Raw genomic sequence first — 18425 nt, forward strand, 5'->3', positions numbered from 1 at the left:
TGGGCTCTGGTGGAAATGAAAGTTCTAGTAAGGAAAGTAGAGTAACATCAAATTCTGCTGAAAACAGTTTGAGCAGAAGGTCTATAAAGAGGTTTCGGCTTTAGAACTTTGGGTAGGCTGATGGTGCTGAGGATCAAGAAGGAGAAGAAACCAATGTGGATAAAGTCTATAGATGAAAAAGCAGGAGAGAGACAGAAACACCATTAACAGAAATTAGAAAATTAGAATCGAGGGAGAGTAGTAGGCCAGGAGAGAAAAGATGTGTTACGTATCAAGGGGGTTAGGGGGTGAGATGAGCAGGGAGGGAGACCCAGAAAATGGAAAAGGAATAGATGAAGGGGAGTAAAGTCAAGAAGGACATGGGGGAGGGAGGAAAGAAAAGGACAGATGGAAACCCTGGCTTTAGAAGGAAATCAGGAAAATTCTTCAGAGACTAGAGAGAAGATAAAGGGAATGGGTAATAATTTAGACAAAATGGAATTTATATAGGATTCAGAGCAGATGACCTCCAGCTCCTCATAAGCAGGTAGCAAAAGAGGGCAGAGGGAGGTGTAGAAAGCCAACAGGAGTGCCGAAGTCTGGAACAACAGCTCTGTGTATTTAAGATTGAATTGATGAGAGGCGAGAAAAAGAATCCCCAGTGTTGTTGAATTCCCCAATTGGAAGGAATACAGTTTAGAGTATCCGGTCAACCTGGTCATCATCCTTCTCCAGAAACGCTTTCTACCGTCGGTGACCCCAGACCTGCAGCCTGTCTCACCGCATCTCCCTCCGGATTGTCATTAGACTAGCTTGGTGGTGGCACATTTGGAGCCATCGAATGCAAGAACCACAGCAAACTGGGCTCACTGGGCCTTTGTACCCCAGATGGGGACACAGCCACAGTTTTCTAAAGTTCTAAAAATAAATAAGTTGTTTTTTTAGAGACAAGTACAGTGACTCTATTATATACACTCACCAGGAGATTGTGCAGAGTTTGGGATGTTGTAATCCTCTAACTCAAAGAGGAATTGTTAGCCAGATGTTGAAAAATATATGTAAATGGGCTCCGGGAGTACATGCTATCTCTACATCTCCCCAAAGAATGTTGACCTAGTCTTAAAGCATTTACTTACACATTCTTTTCAAATAGTTTTTAAAGTAAATTCAGAAGCACTATGTTGTATCACATAGGTTGGTCCAATATAGACAAAATGTTAATCGTTGTTGAAGCTGTGTGACAGAAATGAGAATTTATTATACGCTTCTCTCTACTTGGTATGTTTGAAATTTTTCATAATAAAAAAGTAAAAGGAAAACGAGAAAAAAGAAGATAAGTGTCTTTAGTGTGCATATATAGCTGGGAGTAATGAGATGCCTTTCTTGCTTTTCTCCTTCCAGCTGACATACACTATAACCTTCAAGTAGTGGTTTACCCTAGTTTCTTTTACTCCAGAACAAATCAGAATATACTGGCACTGAGATTTGGATGATATACCATCATTATTATTCCACATAGTCCTTCACACTTCATAAAACTCTTTCATGTGCTGTCATTTCATTTACTTCCGTGGAATTTCTGTACTCACAGACATTCTCCCAGATAACTGCCCTCCCAAAATCCATCCCAAAAGAAAACAGGCTTTAATCATTCAGGAGCCAATCTTTATTGAACAACTAGCATGTGCCATTACTTTAAAGTTATTTTAAAACTCCATGGCTAACTATCTTTGTAAGGAAAAAAGTAACACTCAAAAAAAAAAGCCTTCATTTGCTCAATAAACATTTTTTAAGCACCCACTATCTGCAGAGTAGATGCCAAGGTCTCTGTAACACAGCATCCTGCGAACTTCTGCACGTAAGCAAGAATGGCTGAAGACTTGTGATGTGGCCCTTGCAATGAGGGGAGGGGAACTTTTAAAAAATGCAGATCTCCAGGCTTTGCATACAAAGGAGTTCAGGTCTGGGGAGGTCTCAGGAAGGATTGAGAAGCCCTGGTCTACATCACCAGGTCTCAGAGGGACCAGAGCAGACTCTAGTCTGACTGAAGCTGGCCCTACCATCCATGGAGTGTAGTTGGTGAGTGTAAGGAAGGCAAGCTATGTGTTTGAAGTTGCATCCCGATGCTAGAAAGGATGTGAAAACGGTGCAAGCCTAGAGAAAGGATTCGGCAGAATTTGGGAAAGCCAGAAGTACTTGGCTCACTGGGCTTAGGTTCAAGCCTGGGCTTTGGTCCTGGTGGAGTTCTCCACAGGGCCCTAGAAAGGACAGATTGGGTAGTGGATCCCTTTTGTGTAGCTGACCCTGTGCAAAGCTCTTTATTTATATAATCTCATTTCATCCTCATGACAGCCCTGTGAGATAGGGCGATTTGCCTAAGGTCAGATGATCTGTAAGCGGATGAGTTGTATTTGAACCTAACTCTATTCTGACTGAAAGCCTACAGCCTTTCTGTCCCTCCACGGTACCTACAGGGACTGGGGCAAAGGCTTGTCAGGCTCACCGAGGGCGATAGCTCAGAAGACCACATGAGTCTAAGAGACTGCTCACAGAAGGCATCAGGCAGCTATCTCTACGCTCCACTCAACTTCCAGTGACTCTTGACTGACAGGGTTCTGGTTAGTCCCAGTGTTAGGTCTCAGGCAACAAAGGGAAATTGGCAGGTTTGTCTTTGTGCCCCCAGCCTCCCCAGTTTTACCTGTTTCTTCCCCAATCCTTGAGGAGGGGCTTATTGTCCTCATGCTCTTCACCTTTATTCACACCAAGTAATACATGTCTGATAGATGAAAGCACGGTGTTTTGGGGGACCTACTGCTTTTAAACAAAGAGCAGGTGTTTAGAGGAATGAAGTTACTATCAGAGGCAGGAGCTAGGAAGAATTTGGAAGACATGCCGAATTCTCCTTAATCACACTTGTAGATAGGTTGTAGAGAGCAAAGGATCAATTCAAATTGATCCTATTGCTATCTGGAATTGATCCTACAGCTATCTGAAGAGAAACGACAGGAATTTCAGGAGATGAGGTCATCAAGAGTCCTGCCACTTCAGAGATTCTCTTGAAGTACTTTTCACACCACTGTACCAGCCTATCTGTACAAAGTTCTCATTTTCACAGGGAACAATACATATGTGTGTGCTTCTCCCAGAGATGGTAATCAATGGGCATAATCCATCTGAGCCTCTTTCTTTTGATAACTGAAGTTATAGACCTAGACACAGCTTTATTAGCATTCCAAACACCAGTACTGCCCTACCCTGCAATAAACAAAATAAACAAGAGAGGCTCTCCTGGTCACCCCCATCCACATCACCTGATCATCATACAATGAGGGCTCAAATCATGGAATTTTCTCTACTTACCAAATCACTTGTAGGTTCAAAATTGTTCTGGCAAATACTTGAGATTAGTGGTTATGAAATATAGATAGACAGATAGATAGATAGATAGATAGATAGATAGATAGATATTGATTTAGACTTAGATTTAGAGGTAGTAATTTATTTGCTAAGAGAATACAGTGATGACCTGTAAATGTGATTCTAAGATAACATCAAGCTGGATTGTAGTTTTCTGTATCCTGTGTATACAAGTGAAGTAAGTAATTTTACAAGGCAGCATGATAAATCTTTGTTGCTTATCAGCAGTGCAGCTTTTACAAATTACTTGACATCTTTGAGCCTTGTTTTCTGCACTGATAAGATCAAAATAGTAAAACTTGCCTTGAAAAGTTTTTGCGAGGATTAGGTGTAATATATGCAAACTACCTAACAATGCCTGGGACATAAGGGATCAGAAATATTTGTTGAACGCATAAATAATAGATGCTCAATAAAGGTAGGTAGTTTTTACTATTTATTAGAATGCTCATCAAACTTTATAGGCTTTAAACTTGTCTATCCCATGTTCCTCAGGAATAATGAAAAAAATTAATGGTTTCATTCTTAATTTTAAGAGCAAACACATCTGCTGCAAAAATTGAAATTACATAAGTATATAAATAAAAAGCGAAACGTCCTACTTCAGAGCCGATACCTTAGAGGTAACCACTGTTAACAGTTCAATATATATCCTTTCAGACCTTTTTCTAGGCCTGTGCAAATACATGATATAATTTCTAAACACGAGTTTGCACTATACATGATGTTCTGTGACTTGAGTTTTTGACGTAATATCGTGGACATCTTGCCAGACCTAGGATTCTATTTGTATAGTCAGACTTTAATTTATGATACAAACATCCTATTAAAGGAAAATTAGGTTATTTACTATTTTTTGCGGTTTCAACTGTGTTACAACAAACATCCTTACGTAAATACCATCTTGGCGTATATACTAGTTATTTTTCTAAGATAAACTTCTTGAGGAATAGCCACGTTAAAGGGTACATATATTAACTAGACTCTGCCATGTTGCAGGGGGAGTGTTATGGGCTGACATAACAGCCCAATTTTGTCCCCACAAAATTCCTATGTTGAAGCCCTAACCCCTAGTAGCTCAGCATGTGACTGTCTCTGGAGATAAGGCCCTTAAAGAGGGTGCTGAAGTTTATGAGGCCATTAAGGTGGGCCCTAATCTGATCTGACTGGTGTCCTCATAAGAAGAGGGAGTTTGGATGCACAAAAAGACACCAAGGATGTGAACGCACAGGGGAAGGACCACGTGAAGACACAGAAGGCAATTATCTGCAATCCGAGGAGAGAGATCTCAGGAGAACCCAAGCCTACTAGCACCTTGATCTCGGACTTCTAGCCAGAGAACCGAAACTAAATTCCTGCTGTTAAGCTACCCGAGCTGTGCTATTTCGTTATGGTGGCCCTAGCAAGCTAATACAGCAGGGTTACTCTCAAAGCGGTGGTGGCCCTTCCGCCTCGAGCTGAAGTCCCCGTAGTGTGAGCAAGCTGTTCTAGCCACTGCTCCCTGCTCTCTTGATCCCATGCTCTCGCTGTCTCTTCCTTCATTGTCCTCACCCTCCTTGCTCATTGCAGTTTATTTAATAAGGGGGCACTTAATATGAACCTTGGGGAATTTCAAGGATTTTTGGATGTTTGTGAATAATTTGCTTTTTGATATGCCTCATTCCGGCATGGCATTAAGATAACAGGAAGTACTGACTGAGGTATTTTCCCACTGAATTATCCTCTGTTTTTATTATATGAACTAGGAAACATTGAGAAGAAAATTTTCCCCATATCATTTTCCTCACATTTCTTCCTCTGACTGATGAGAGTAAATAGCTCAGCCTTTGTAGATTACTTCAAATTCATTAGTCAAGTCTTTAGATTAAGATAATGAAATCTCCCTACATCACCTTACTGGCCAGGTAGAGTTAACACACCCCTTGAAACACATTCCCTCTCCCTGACCAACCATCCTCCCTCAAACTCATTGTACCTGGGGTGTGTGCTCCTGCCACGAGACAGGAAGACAACTTGAAGTTACTGGAAGATCTACATTCTGCTCCACGGCCATCCTCAGTAACCTCCACATACTTGACATTCCTTTGATTTCCTAAAGAAGAATGACTCACCCAGAATCACATGGCCACAGTAGACAGAATAATTGGTCTCAGGGTCTCCTAATATTTCTTTCTTCCGTCAGCAATTCTCTTTACTAGTAAAGTGAACGATCGTCTTGCTGGAGACAGCTGCATGTTGGTGACCAGAGGAAAGGAAGCGGGAGAGGATCTGCCTGTGATTGAAAAAGAGGGCTTTCTTTTGTGAACTCTTCCTTGCCTGGTTTCTTGTCAATGTTCACGGTGGTTGCCTAAGCACATAAGTCTGGGAAGCTTGGGCTTATGTTTGCCTAACCGTTTAGTATATCTTGGGAAGCTACAAGTCAGGCCTGCCCACTGATCAAGAGGGAAAGAGAAGGGCAAGAAAGAGCTGGGCTGGGAGAAGTAAAGGTGGGCCTCCCCTCTTTGTCCAACCTTGCCAATGGTAATGTCAAAGGTGCCTCTCATTTGATTGACAGAGAGATGCCGAAAAAACTAAACCAAGCTGAGACAACACAAAAGCCTCATGGTGACGCTAAAAACGAAACACACACACACACAAAACCCAAACCCAACAAACCCAGAAATCTCTGCCATTTGAAATCTGGAGGGAAATTGTGTAAAAAAGGGCCCTCCCCCCACCCTGGCCCCCAATGTGTTTGTATGTGTGTGCAGTGGAAGGTGGGGATAAATTAAGGAGCAAAAATGAAGATTGTATAATAATCGCTTCCTAATTGCAACACTCAAGTTGTATTTGTATTTCTTTTTTGGGTGCTGTTTTTTTTTTTCTATTCCATTCAGTTTCCTAAGCCACATATGATCCCTGAAGGTATGTGCAATTATTTCCAAAAAATATTTGGGTGTCTACTATGGGCAAGGCACTATGCTAGGTTTGCTCAAGATGAAAAGCTGGCTAAGATTTAGTCTATGCTCAAGCTCTGCAGTTTCACAGCAAAAGTAATTCATAATCATGTTTGCTTATAGATTTGCAAATCAGCTAACTTTTTACAAGAGAAACCATTTTAATTGTCTTGCATTCATCAATAGCATTTAAATGTCATTGACATTTAACTCAAACCAAAAACATAATTTGAAATAATAAGCAATTAAATGAACACTTTTTATCACAAACAAGGATTTCAGAAGAGTTGGCTTACTAATGTGTTATAAATTGTAAAAGAGAAAGAAAGAGTTACACCCACGCCATATGTGAACTATGGGGCTATAAAGTAATTTATCAACTGTAATACATCTGCCTCATTTAATTCAAATTCTAGCACTTATAATTTCAGTAGTCGGTACTATGGTCTTATACATGACATGGAAAAAATAATATTTGAACAAGTTCTTGAATTTGGTAGGTAGCTGCTTAGAGTTACAATGTCTCTTCCAACTCTTAAGATACTATTAGGACACAAATGTGACCTTTAGAATAATAGAACTCCACCCGGAAATATCTGTAGTTCAACACTAGTTTAATGCTGTATTACTATCATTTTGGATGTTAAAGTTGGCCATTATTTTGGTTTCATAAAATCTGTTTATATGTTTATTGTGGTTGACTGGCAAAATGTTATCATTTACTGCCAAATTTCTGGGAGTAAATCCGGGAAAAAAAAAGAGTATTAACTGAAAACCGTAAATCAGTCTCAATCATGATTCCTCCCAGGAAATGGATGGGCAACATGGGCACCAATCACAGAGAGATGTTATTTTTATTAGATGCTTAAGTATTTCCCTAAAATAAGATCCAAACAATGTCAAATGATTAGAGGTATAGTGTAGAAAGAGTGTAAGTTGTCAGGAGTCTCAGGAAGGAAGGAAGTAATGACATACTATTTTGACTATTACTAAGCATTTGTCCTCCCAGTCTCCATGGTAATCTAGTGCAATTGCTCCACATAAAGTAAGCACATTAGTCGGGTACAGGCATTTGCTTCGTCTCTGAATTTCCTGTTTTCCTAGATATGAGGTCTCTGAGGTGTGCCTTCAGGAAATAGTCACTCACTCAGCAGTCTGCTAGGAAGAGTGATTTGGAGAGGGTAGGTTTCTACAGTTTGCTAAAATGATAGCTTTGTTCTAACCTACCCCGTTCCATCTACATAAACTTAAGTTCAATTCAATTCACTTTCACTAACCTCTTATACAGCAGGTGGCATTCAGTCATTGCCAAAGTCAGTATATTAAGTCTAGTTGTTGAGGGCAGCTGGTTTCTCATAGAACCATGTTTCCCTACTTCCTGTATCAGTCAGGTTATGATTCAGTGGTGGGAAATGCCAAAGGGAGGTGGCAACAATGGCCCTTTCCACTTACAATAGGTTTTCTTTTATGCACTTTGGATTTTTCTCCAGTATTGTGCTCAATGGTATTTCTGCCATGTAATCAGATCGGGTGGCTCTACGAGGTGCTGATGGGCAAGAAAACCTCCAGGTAAATGGTTTCTTCTCTTCCTGCAGACCCAGAGGCAACTGTGCTGCCGGTCTATTACCAGGGATTTCCCCAGAGGGAACTGGGGAATCTCATCTGCATTGGAATGAAGCTTCCAGGAGGGCCCTGGAATTTGAAAATTCCTTGAGCCTCCACTGATAAGTTGAGATAAATTAGGCCTCCGGGGGCAGTCTGGATTCAGACATCCTATTTCTGTGCTTTCTCCTCCACGCCCTCCTTGGCTGGTGGGAAAAAGCAAAACTCCTCCTTCTAAGGTAAAGAATTTAAGAATGGGAGCTATTTGCTGTTTAAACAGCTACTTTGCTGCTTGTTTAAATCTCTGGTCTTCAAGTTGCAGGGTTCTTTCATATTATCTTCTTTTGTTTTGTTATTACTACTGTGTCTTTTGGCTTCTCTTCCTCTGTGGGGTGAAGTTTGATCTTCACAAAGGAAGAGGAAGTATGAGGCTTGATGTCTTCTAATTTTTGTTCATTAGTTGTATAACCTTGCAAGTGTCACTTGACTTCCTGTACAATATGGATTCCTAAGTCTATAGAAGGGCTTGTCAATATCTATTCCCTTTCATTTGCAGAACATTAACATTGTCAATTATTTTAGTTAGATTGATCTCAATAGAAGTTTTCTTTAATATCTATGCTATTTAATCAATAATTTAACACTAGAATACACTGGGATATTAGTTTTCAGATATTTAAAAGTTAAGTACAGAATTTTATTTTATTTTTATTTTTTTTAAGATTTTATTTATTTATTTAATTGACAGAGAGAGAGACAGGGAGAGAGGGAACACAAGCAGGGGGAGTGGGAGAGGGAGAAGCAGGTCTCCTACCAAGCAGGGAGCCGGATGCGGGGCTTGATTCCAGGACCCTGGGATCATGACCTGCACCGAAGGCAGTCATTTAACCAGCTGAGCCATCCAGGCGCCCCTAAGTACAAAATTTTAAACCATACTTACCTTGATTCCCTATGTTTGTATTTCATGATACTTAAGTGAGGTTTTGTGGATGGCAGAATATTTCTTGTGAGGAATATCTTGAATTATGAGGTTTCATATTTTAAGCTTGATTTGAACAAAATATATTCCCATAATCATTCATATGAAACTAGTTTCAACTTTTATGAATAAGTGGTATGTCTTTAATTTTCACAAGAAATAAAGTTTTAGTCAAGTCTCTTTATTTTCCAAATCATTTCTCAATCCTCTTCTAATAGACTTCAAGGGAGGAATAAAAAGAACTCACGGGTTTTTGGATATTTGAACATTACTGTTAATGGGGAATATTGCAAATTGCCTAAACCACTTCACAAAACACACAACTGAAATCTCAAGCTCCACCCCTACCACCTAAACTGCCATGTTTGCTAAGTTTTGGCAATAATGAGAAGTGCTATCTCATTTTTACTGTCATGTTCTGAATCGGCCCTCAAGAAAAACCTTCATATATAGACCTAATACTGTTGATGTCTCCTTCTTCTTGCATTAAAGGTAGAAGTACCTGAAAATTGTAAGAAATTGTCTAACCCTTTCACCAGACCAAATGTCTAGCAAATGAGGATAGGATTCAGGACAACAGAGGAACAAATCTCTTCACCTGAGTTCTTGTATACTGGAAAAGCATGAGCCTTTGAACCATGTCTCAGGCTCTCACATATTCTTTTTTTTTAAAGATTATTTATTTATTTATTTATTTATTTGAGAGAATGAGAGAGAGAGAGCGAGATGTGCACAAGCATGTGACCTGGGGAGAGGGGCAGAGGCAGCGGAGCAGGAAGCCCTGTGTGGGGCTCACTCCCAGGACCCTGGGTTCATGATCTGAGCTGAAGGCAGATGCCCAACCGACTGAGCCACCCAGGCGCCTGCACAAATTATTTTTTTTTTAAGATTTTATTTATTCATTTGACAGCAAGAGAGAGCACAAGCAGGGGGAGAAGCAGAGGGAGAAGGAGAAGCAGGCTCTCACAAATTCTGAGGCCTTGAGTAAATCACTTCACTTCTTTAAACATTGGTTTCCTCGTTTAAGAAATGAGGGTAGTATCTATTTCACAAAGCTGTTATATAGATTAAATTAGATTGATGTGAAATGACAGGCTATAAAAATTCTCATCTTCCAGTCAACCATCAGAATATTATAAGTAGGGCGCCTGGGTGGCTCAGATGGTTAAGCATCTGCCTTCAGCTCGGGTCGTGATCCCAGAGTCCTGGGATCGAGCCCCGCATCGGGCTCCCTGCTCCGCGGGGAGCCTGCCTCTCCCTCTCCTTCTACTGCTCCCCCTGCTTGTGCTCTCTTGCTCTCTATGAAATGAATAAATAAAATCTTAAAAAAAAAGAATATTGTAAGTAGTCCTGATTCTAATACCAAAGCTAGAAAATTGGCCTATCTTTATCATAGACAGTTGCCAAAACAATGATATTTCCCTAGTTTACAAAGCACAATCACTTAAAGAATACTTTCATTTATAGGTATTCAGATATTAAGCCTAATTTGTGTGTGTGTGTGTGTGTGTGTGCCTATTTAGGCATTAATTCTGGGCATTTGGGGGAAGCTTTGATTAAGAAACATTAAGCAGCTGTGTACCAGAATTTTGGCAAACTGACGTTCATTAATTATTTAACACATCTACACTGAACACATATACTACATGCTAGTGCAGCAATTCCCAAACTTTAAGGACTCCTAAGAAGGACCTCATTACATTCTTACAAATTATTGAGGATGCCAGAAAGTTTTTGTTTATGTGGAACATATCTACTGATACTTACTCTACTAGAAATTAAAACTCAGAAAGTTTAAAAATATTATTTACTTATTCGTTAAAAATGACAATTACAAGTTAACATAAATTATTTTTATGAAAAATAGCTGTGTCCTTCAAAAAATTAATTTGAAGAGTGTCATTGTTTTACATTTTTGTAAATCTCTTTAATGTCTGGCTTAATATTAGACGGTACTGGATTATTTACGTGTTTTTGCATTCGCTCTGTGGCAATTATCACACTTCACATAGTCCCTGAAAAACTCCACTATATGCTTGTGAGAGAATGAGAATGAAAGAGATAAAAAAAATTCTTAGTATTATAATTAAAATAATTTTGACCTCATGGATACCCTTTCATCTCAGAGACCTCCCCAAGGACTTCCCATTCCATATACCAACCACTGTGCTAGTGCCTTGCACCCAGTTTTGACTCAAGAAATATTTGCTGAATGAAGTAATACCATACCCTGTGGCAGGTGCTAGGGATACATGGACGAACCAAGACAAGAGTCCCTTACTGGGACTTAGCTTAGACTCCAATAGAAGAGATGAATCATGAAAGACGATGGACTCTGAAAAACAAACTGAGGGTTCCAGAGGGGAGGGGGGTGGGGGGATGGGTTAGCCTGGTGATGGGTATTAAAGAGGGCACGTATTGAATGGAGCCCTGGGTGTCATATGCAAACAATGAATCATGGAACACTACATCAAAAACAAATGATGTAATGTATGGTGATTAACATAACAATAAAAAAGAAGAGACACATATTTATAGTACTTTGCTATTAGTACCACCCTAGGGATAAATACAAGATACTATGGGGGAGGAGGGGGCACCTTGCCCAATTTTGGGATATCAGGAAAGGTTTTTAGAGAAAATGATGGCTATGCTGAGACTTTAAGGAGAAGCCAGGCGAAGAAAGTGAGTGTAAAATGAGAATGAAGTGTTTCACACAGAGAAAACAGCAAGGCTTGCTAGAGTTTAGAGAGCAAGGGATGGTAGGTTGGCCAGGAATGAGGGGAACTGTATCACTTAAGTTTCCTGAGGGAAAATTTGAAGACTTTCAACAGGGGACTGACATAGTTAAAGTTTAGAAATGTTACTTCGGGTACAATATGAAGAATGAACTGGAGTTAAACAAGGTACTGGGCAGAAAGGCTATTGCCGAGATTTGAGGCAGGAGATGATGTTGGCCTACGTAGAACAGTAGTAGTGGAGGGAAATGGCGAGATTGGAGGTATGTGAGAAGGAAAAATGGACAGGACTTTCCGATGGCTGTAGGAGATGAGAGAGAGAGAGAGAGAGAGAGAGACCGTGGGGCTGAGTGTAATACTCATATTTCCGGGTTAGGCAATTGAGTTGATGATGGTACCATTTAGAGATAGGGAACATAAAAGTAAGTATAATGAAAATGAAGAGTTTAATTTGGGATATATTGTTTTGAGATATCTTGGGATATCAGGACATGTATTTTTTTAAATACAAAATCGTATTTATAAAGAAATTTTAAGGATACATGTTTCAAGGACACATATATTTTCCCTTCTCTCAGTGGAGACATAAGACTATGTAGACTTACTGAATTTAGAAAGACATTTGTTACACGCCAAATACAATACTATGTCTATCAGGACATGTATTTTGAAGGCAGTCAAGTATGCAGGTTTGTAGTAAGGAGAGAGAACTGGACTAGAAATTTGTATTTAGGAGTTATTAGCATGTATATGGTCACCGAAACCTTGGAAGTGAATGAGATCGCCATAGTATAAAAAGTGAGATAGGAATAAACTGACCAGGACAGAATGCTGAGGTACACGGACATTTAAGTGACTGGAAGAAGATGGAGGTCCTGGAAGGTAAAATAAAGAAGCCAGGGATCTAGAAGGAACACTAGGTAAGTGGGTTTCAGAAATCAAAGGATGGAAATGTGGCAGGCAGTGGTCACAAGGATCAAATGCTACAGAGATGTCAAGTAAAATAAGAAAAAGGGTCCACTAGAAAAAGGAACCCTCATGCATTGTTGGTGGGTATGCAAATTGGTGCAGCCACTGTGATAGACAGTATGGAGGTTCCTCAAAATATTAAAAATAGAACTACGATATGACCCAATAATTCCACTACTGGGTATTCGCCCAAAGGATATGAAAACACTAACTCCAAAAGAATTATGCGCCTGTATGTTTACTGCACCACTATTTACAATAGCCAAGTTATGGAAGCAGCCCAAGTGTCCATCAACAGATGAATGGACAAAGAGATGTGGTATATATACACAATGGAATATTACTCAGTCGTAAAAAGAATGAGATCTTGCCATTTGTAGCAACATGGATGGATCTACGGAGCATGATGCAAAGTGACACAAGTTGGTCGGAGAAAGACAAGCACCATATGATCTCACTCATATGTGGAATTAAAGAAACAAAACAAATGAAGAGAAAACAGACAAAACAAAAAACAGACTCTTAACAAACTGATGGTTACCAGAGGGGTGGTGAGTGGGGAGATGGTTGAAATAGGTGAAAGGGATTAAGAGTACACTTATTATGATCAGCACTGAATAATGTATAGAATTATTGGATCACAATATTGATCACTATATTGTATACATGAAACTAATATAACACTGTACGTTAACTATACTGGATTAATATTTTTAAAAATTGTGCGAAAAAAGAAAAAGGGGCCACTAAATTGAACAAAGTGACTGTTAGTGACCATGTTGAGAATTTCAGTGGAGTGGTAGGGACAGAACCCAGAAGCTTATTTTTTATTTATTTATTTATTTTTAAAGATTTTATTTATTTATTTGAGAGAGAGAGAATGAGAGATAGAGAGCACGAGAGGGAAGAGGGTCAGAGGGAGAAGCAGACTCCCTGCTGAGCAGGGAGCCCGATGTGGGACTCGATCCCAGGACTCCAGGATCATGACCTGAGCCGAAGGCAGTCGCTTAACCAACTGAGCCACCCAGGCACCCAGAACCCAGAAGCTTATTGAATAAATAATCCATTGAGTGAAGTTCCTGGGAAGGCAGGAGACAGAATCCAGAGACTAGGCACAGAAAGAGGGGATACATGTAGAAATGTATGCCTCAGATTTGGGAGGATACCTGATTCATTGTGATGTTTGAAAGGATAAATGTGGATGCAGGTAGGCTTATGAATATGGAAGCAGGAAGTTACTGGAATTCCTCTCTGATTGGCTTTATTTTTTGCTGATAATAAATGAGGGAGATGGTTTAAAAACAATGGAGAAAATCTGAAGTAGCTATTGTGAAAAAGAGAGCTAACTAGGGAGGCAAGTATTATTTGGCAAAGTTGACGGCTCATTGGAGGTTGGACACTGTAAATATGTGGTGAAAACAATCTATACTGTCTATCCAGGATTTCAGGTCATTTTTTAAAAATTTTTTTATTTTTATGTTAATCACCATACATTACATCATTAGTTTGTGATGTAGTGTTCCATGATTCATTGTTTGTGCATAACACCCAGTTTCAGGTCATTTTTTTAAAAAATCTGTTTTTGAATCAGAAGGTTAAGGTCTAGACTATATTTTATTAGCAGATATAATACTGCAGATAGTGCAGTAGAGATCATAAAACTAATACAATAATTCTTACTCCCTCCACCCCAACATAAAATTTATGATACACATATGTGCATGTGCATGCATGCACGCGCGCGCGCACACACACACACACACACACACACAATTATATAACACTATTAGAACTCCTTATGGAGAAAGTTCTATAGGTTGTCAACATCATGTTGCCTGTAACCTTCCACATAATTTTCAATGGAAAGTAGTGAAGCTATTATTGTGTGGGGTGCAGTTTGTTGGAGAGCATGAACAAACCTGAGGCAAACAACTTATTATTTATATAAAGAATTTATCCATTTTCAGAGAGCAAAATAATAAAATTCACCTCTTTCATATCCATTGAAAGATCCTCCTCAAAGAGATATATCAGTAGAGATGAGAGGCAAAGATTTTCATTATACATTAGATTACATGAAACAATAATAGTATTCAGGAAAATTTTATATTTTAAAATGTGCTGTATATAGGTAACATTCATTAATATTTATTATGGACTGGGCACATTTAACTTTCACAAAAACTCCATTAGGTAAGTATTATTTCCATTTATAGCTGAGGGAGCTGGATTACAGAAAGGTTGAGTAACTAGACCTTAGGTATATCCATAATAAATGGCAAAGCTGGGATTAGAACCCAGGCAGTCTGACTTCAGAGGTCACGTGTTTAAATTCCCGCCTATACTGCCTCTTCAAGGTAGAAACTTAATGAAATTTCCTAAAGTAAAATGCCCTTTCGAAGTTTGGAAAATTAACACAATGATTGTTTGGACAGATGAGTTGTTAAAAGACGTTATGAGCAATTCAGTACAAGTGGAGACTAAGGAAACAGTAGATACCAAGACACAAAATAAGCTGTTTCCTTAGATAAAATTTCCTTTGTAAAAAAAATACTTGGAAACATTTCAAGTATACAAGAGTATAGAAAATAATTACAATTTAGTACCTGAGTATCCTCCACCTAAGCTTTAAGGTTTGCCACACTTTCAAAAGATCACTTTTGTTAGAAAATAAAGTATTATAGATAGGCGTGAACCCTCCCTATTACATTCCCTTCTCTTCTCAGGAAGTAACCATTATTCTGAATTTATCTATCATTTCCTTACATGATTTTCCCAATTTGCTCTCAGTTTTTTGTTTTTTTTTTAAAGATTTTATTTATTTATTTGAGAGAGAGAATGAGAGAGAGCACAAGAGGGAAGAGGGTCAGAGGGAGAAGCAGACTCCCGGCCGAGCAGGGAGCCTGATGTGGGACTCGATCCCGGGACTCCAGGATCATGACCTGAGCCGTAGGCAGTCGCTTAACCAACTGAGCCACCCAGGCGCCCCTCAGTTTTTTGTTTTTAAACCTTTATTTATGATATACCATATACATATTTCTGCAACTTGCTTTTTTTTTGCTCAACATTATGTTAATGAACTTTATCTAAATCAATACTAGTAGACTTAGTTCATTAATTTCCCTTGTTTAGTGTCCCACGTATGTCAATTTGTCCAATAGTGTAACTTATTTATCCATTCTCCTGTAAGTGGACATTAAAATTGTTTCACTTATAAGTAACGCTGCTATGAATATTCTTGCACGACTCACGATAATTATTTATATATTACATATATTATGTAATAAAGATAATAACGTGCATGAACTATACAGCAAAGACAGGCATTAGTTTTCAAGAAAGGCACAACAGACCATGAGTTGTTCTGAGCAAAGTGAGGCTACTTTGACTACTACGCATTTGCGGGGGAGGCTCAAGGATCAAGCGCCATTCACCGCTACAGTGTGACACCACAAAATTTCAGTCCTGAAATACTCTTTCACTGTTGTCCAATAGTTTCACGTGTGTTCATTCATTTTCTCAACTAGAGGATAGCTCCACGAGGACGGAACCGGGGACCAACAAGGTGAGTTAACACGAGTGTGGCCGTGAAGAGTCCGCAGTGGAAGCTGCAGCAGGCGACCTCTTGGCAGTGTGAGGCCACCAGAAAGTGACAGCGCCAGGCGAATGTCGGGGCAACCACGACCTAATCTCACTTTCCACTCCGAGAGTCCTGGAAGCCGAGGACACGAGGTTGGATGGAGGTATCTCTCCACTCGCACCCACCGGTCAGTAGCTGGGAACAGAGGCTTGGACGCGGACCCCGCCCAGAGCGCAGCTTCCCAATCTGGCCTCTGCTAACAGCGCCTTTTTGCTTTACGTCAAATCCGTCGGGAGGCGCTAAGGCCAACCCGGCGACTTCCTCAGCTCCAAAACCTGACGTGAAACTGCGCGGGGCGGCACTGACAGAGGCCATCTTTAATTCGGGCAAAACCCCACCCTCATAGCCCACCGGCCACCCCCTCATCGTCCCCAGGCTTTTCACGGACAAACGTAACGCGGCTTAACTTTAGAGGCAGTGTTGAAGAAACACGCATACAGGCCTGACTATCCATGACCCCATAGGCGCCAAATCCTGCCAATTTAAACATGGCGGCTAAACCTGAGTAGCAAAAGAGCGCTGACGCCAATGAAGTCATGTTCGAAATGGAGAGAGGCGGCGGGGCCGGGAGGAAGTAATCTCGCGAGATCGAAGCTGGCTTCGGCGAGGCCCGGAAGCCTCGTCTGAGGGGGCGGGGGCGAAGGAGGGAGCGGGAGTCGGGCGAGAGCCAGTGGAGGAGTCCGCCTGCTGTCGCCTGCGTAAGCGGGGCAGCGACGCCGGGCGGCTACGCCGCGGAACCGGCGTAGGCGGCTTTGGAGAATCGGCGGGCTGCGCTGCGCCCGGGTTGTTCGCGGAGGGGGGAGGGGATGTCGGTCAGTGCGAGATCTGCTGCTGCTGAGGAGAGGAGCGTCAACAGCAGCACCATGGGTGAGTCTCAGCTTTGGGCCGCCGCGACTCAGGTCGGCGGCTCCGGACTTGGGGGGGCTCTGCGGCCGCCAGACCGAGCTGGGGGAACGCCCTGAGGCGATGCGGGGAGCTGCGGCCGAAGGAGGTGGGGTGGGCCGGCGGCGGGCCCGGGGCGCGGTGGCGGCGGGCCCGGGGGGAGGGGAGAAAGCGGCGGTGACAGTTTGAATTGAATGTGAGGAGAGCCGAGGCGGCGGTATTTCCTGTACCGCGGCGGGCGGGCCGGGGGAGCGGGGAGCCGTGAGCCGCGGCCTCATCCGCCCCGCCGAAGCGGCCCGAGCGGGGTCGCCTTCGCCCGGCCCGTCGGCTCCCGCGGCCCTGTTTCCTCTGGTCGGCGGTCGCTGCGTCCGCGGCGGAGCTCCCCTCGTGGGGAGTGGGCCTGGCGAGGAGGGTGGGGACGTTTGTGCGCGCCCGGGTGAGGGTGCTGTGTGGGCCGGCCCGGGAGGGCGGCGGCGAGGAGGGAGGAAGAAGGATGCACCAGGCTGAAGCTGCGGTGGAGGCGGCGGCGGCGGCTGCAGCCGCATCGCCTCCTCGCTCCGCCTCCCGGCCTCTCGGGGTTTCCTTTCCCCAGGCGCGGCCCCGAAGGCCGGTGGATGGCGGGCGAGGCTTGAGTGCGGAGGCTAAGGAGCTGGTTTGGGCTTAATACTTACGAAAAAGGGGAAAGAGAGCGCCTGGGAAGGGCGCCCCCACCCCGCCCCCACCCCGCCCCCACCCCTCCCGAGGAGTGGAAAGGATGGGAAGGGTCGCTGGAAAAGGGAGGGAGTTGGAAATACTGGTGATGTTTAAGGAAATTAATTTTTTGAAAATATTTCAGTATTCTCAGTTATTCTCTTCAGAAACCTTTTCATTTCCTTTCCTCCCCCGCGAATTGGAAAAAGAACAAGGCCATTTCATTCACATTTTCCACTCCTGAGTTCCATTTCATACTGTTTGTATAGTAGGAAATAGGCAACTGAGATTTTTCTAACATTTTCATTTGCTAAGTTAAATTTTGAGAGAGCACTGTTTCAGATCTTTTTTTTTTTTTTTAATATAGCGTAGGGAAAGAATTTGTGACGTCCAGGTGTTTGCTTCGTTACTGAAATAACTTGCGAGTTTATGGTTATAGTTAAACTTTAAGATTTCTTTTGGCTTTGTTATTTTGGAATGGAAGAATACCTTCCTGAGTGCCCTTGAGAATCTAAATGAACAGATAATCTAGATTGAAAAGAATTTTACTTGTTTTACATATTTACGTGATGAGTATAGTCAGTCGTCTTCGT

General features: G+C 41.7%; 1 protein-coding gene across 1 annotated transcript in view; it reads left to right on the top strand.

Moving 5' to 3' along the window:
* The first annotated feature begins 17139 nt into the window (after window positions 1-17139).
* Window positions 17140-18425, top strand: part of SEPTIN7 (septin 7) — a 110380-nt gene continuing 109094 nt past the window's right edge. The window contains exon 1 of the mRNA XM_073899068.1: window positions 17140-17256. Within this exon, the coding sequence (XP_073755169.1) occupies window positions 17227-17256 (30 nt within the window). The 5' untranslated portion in view covers window positions 17140-17226. The remainder of the gene's footprint in view (window positions 17257-18425) is intronic.

This window comes from Callorhinus ursinus, unplaced genomic scaffold (assembly GCF_003265705.2).
Source record: "Callorhinus ursinus isolate GAN/ISIS: 27379988/994484 unplaced genomic scaffold, GSC_fseal_2.0 scaffold12, whole genome shotgun sequence".
NCBI lineage: Eukaryota > Metazoa > Chordata > Mammalia > Carnivora > Otariidae > Callorhinus > Callorhinus ursinus.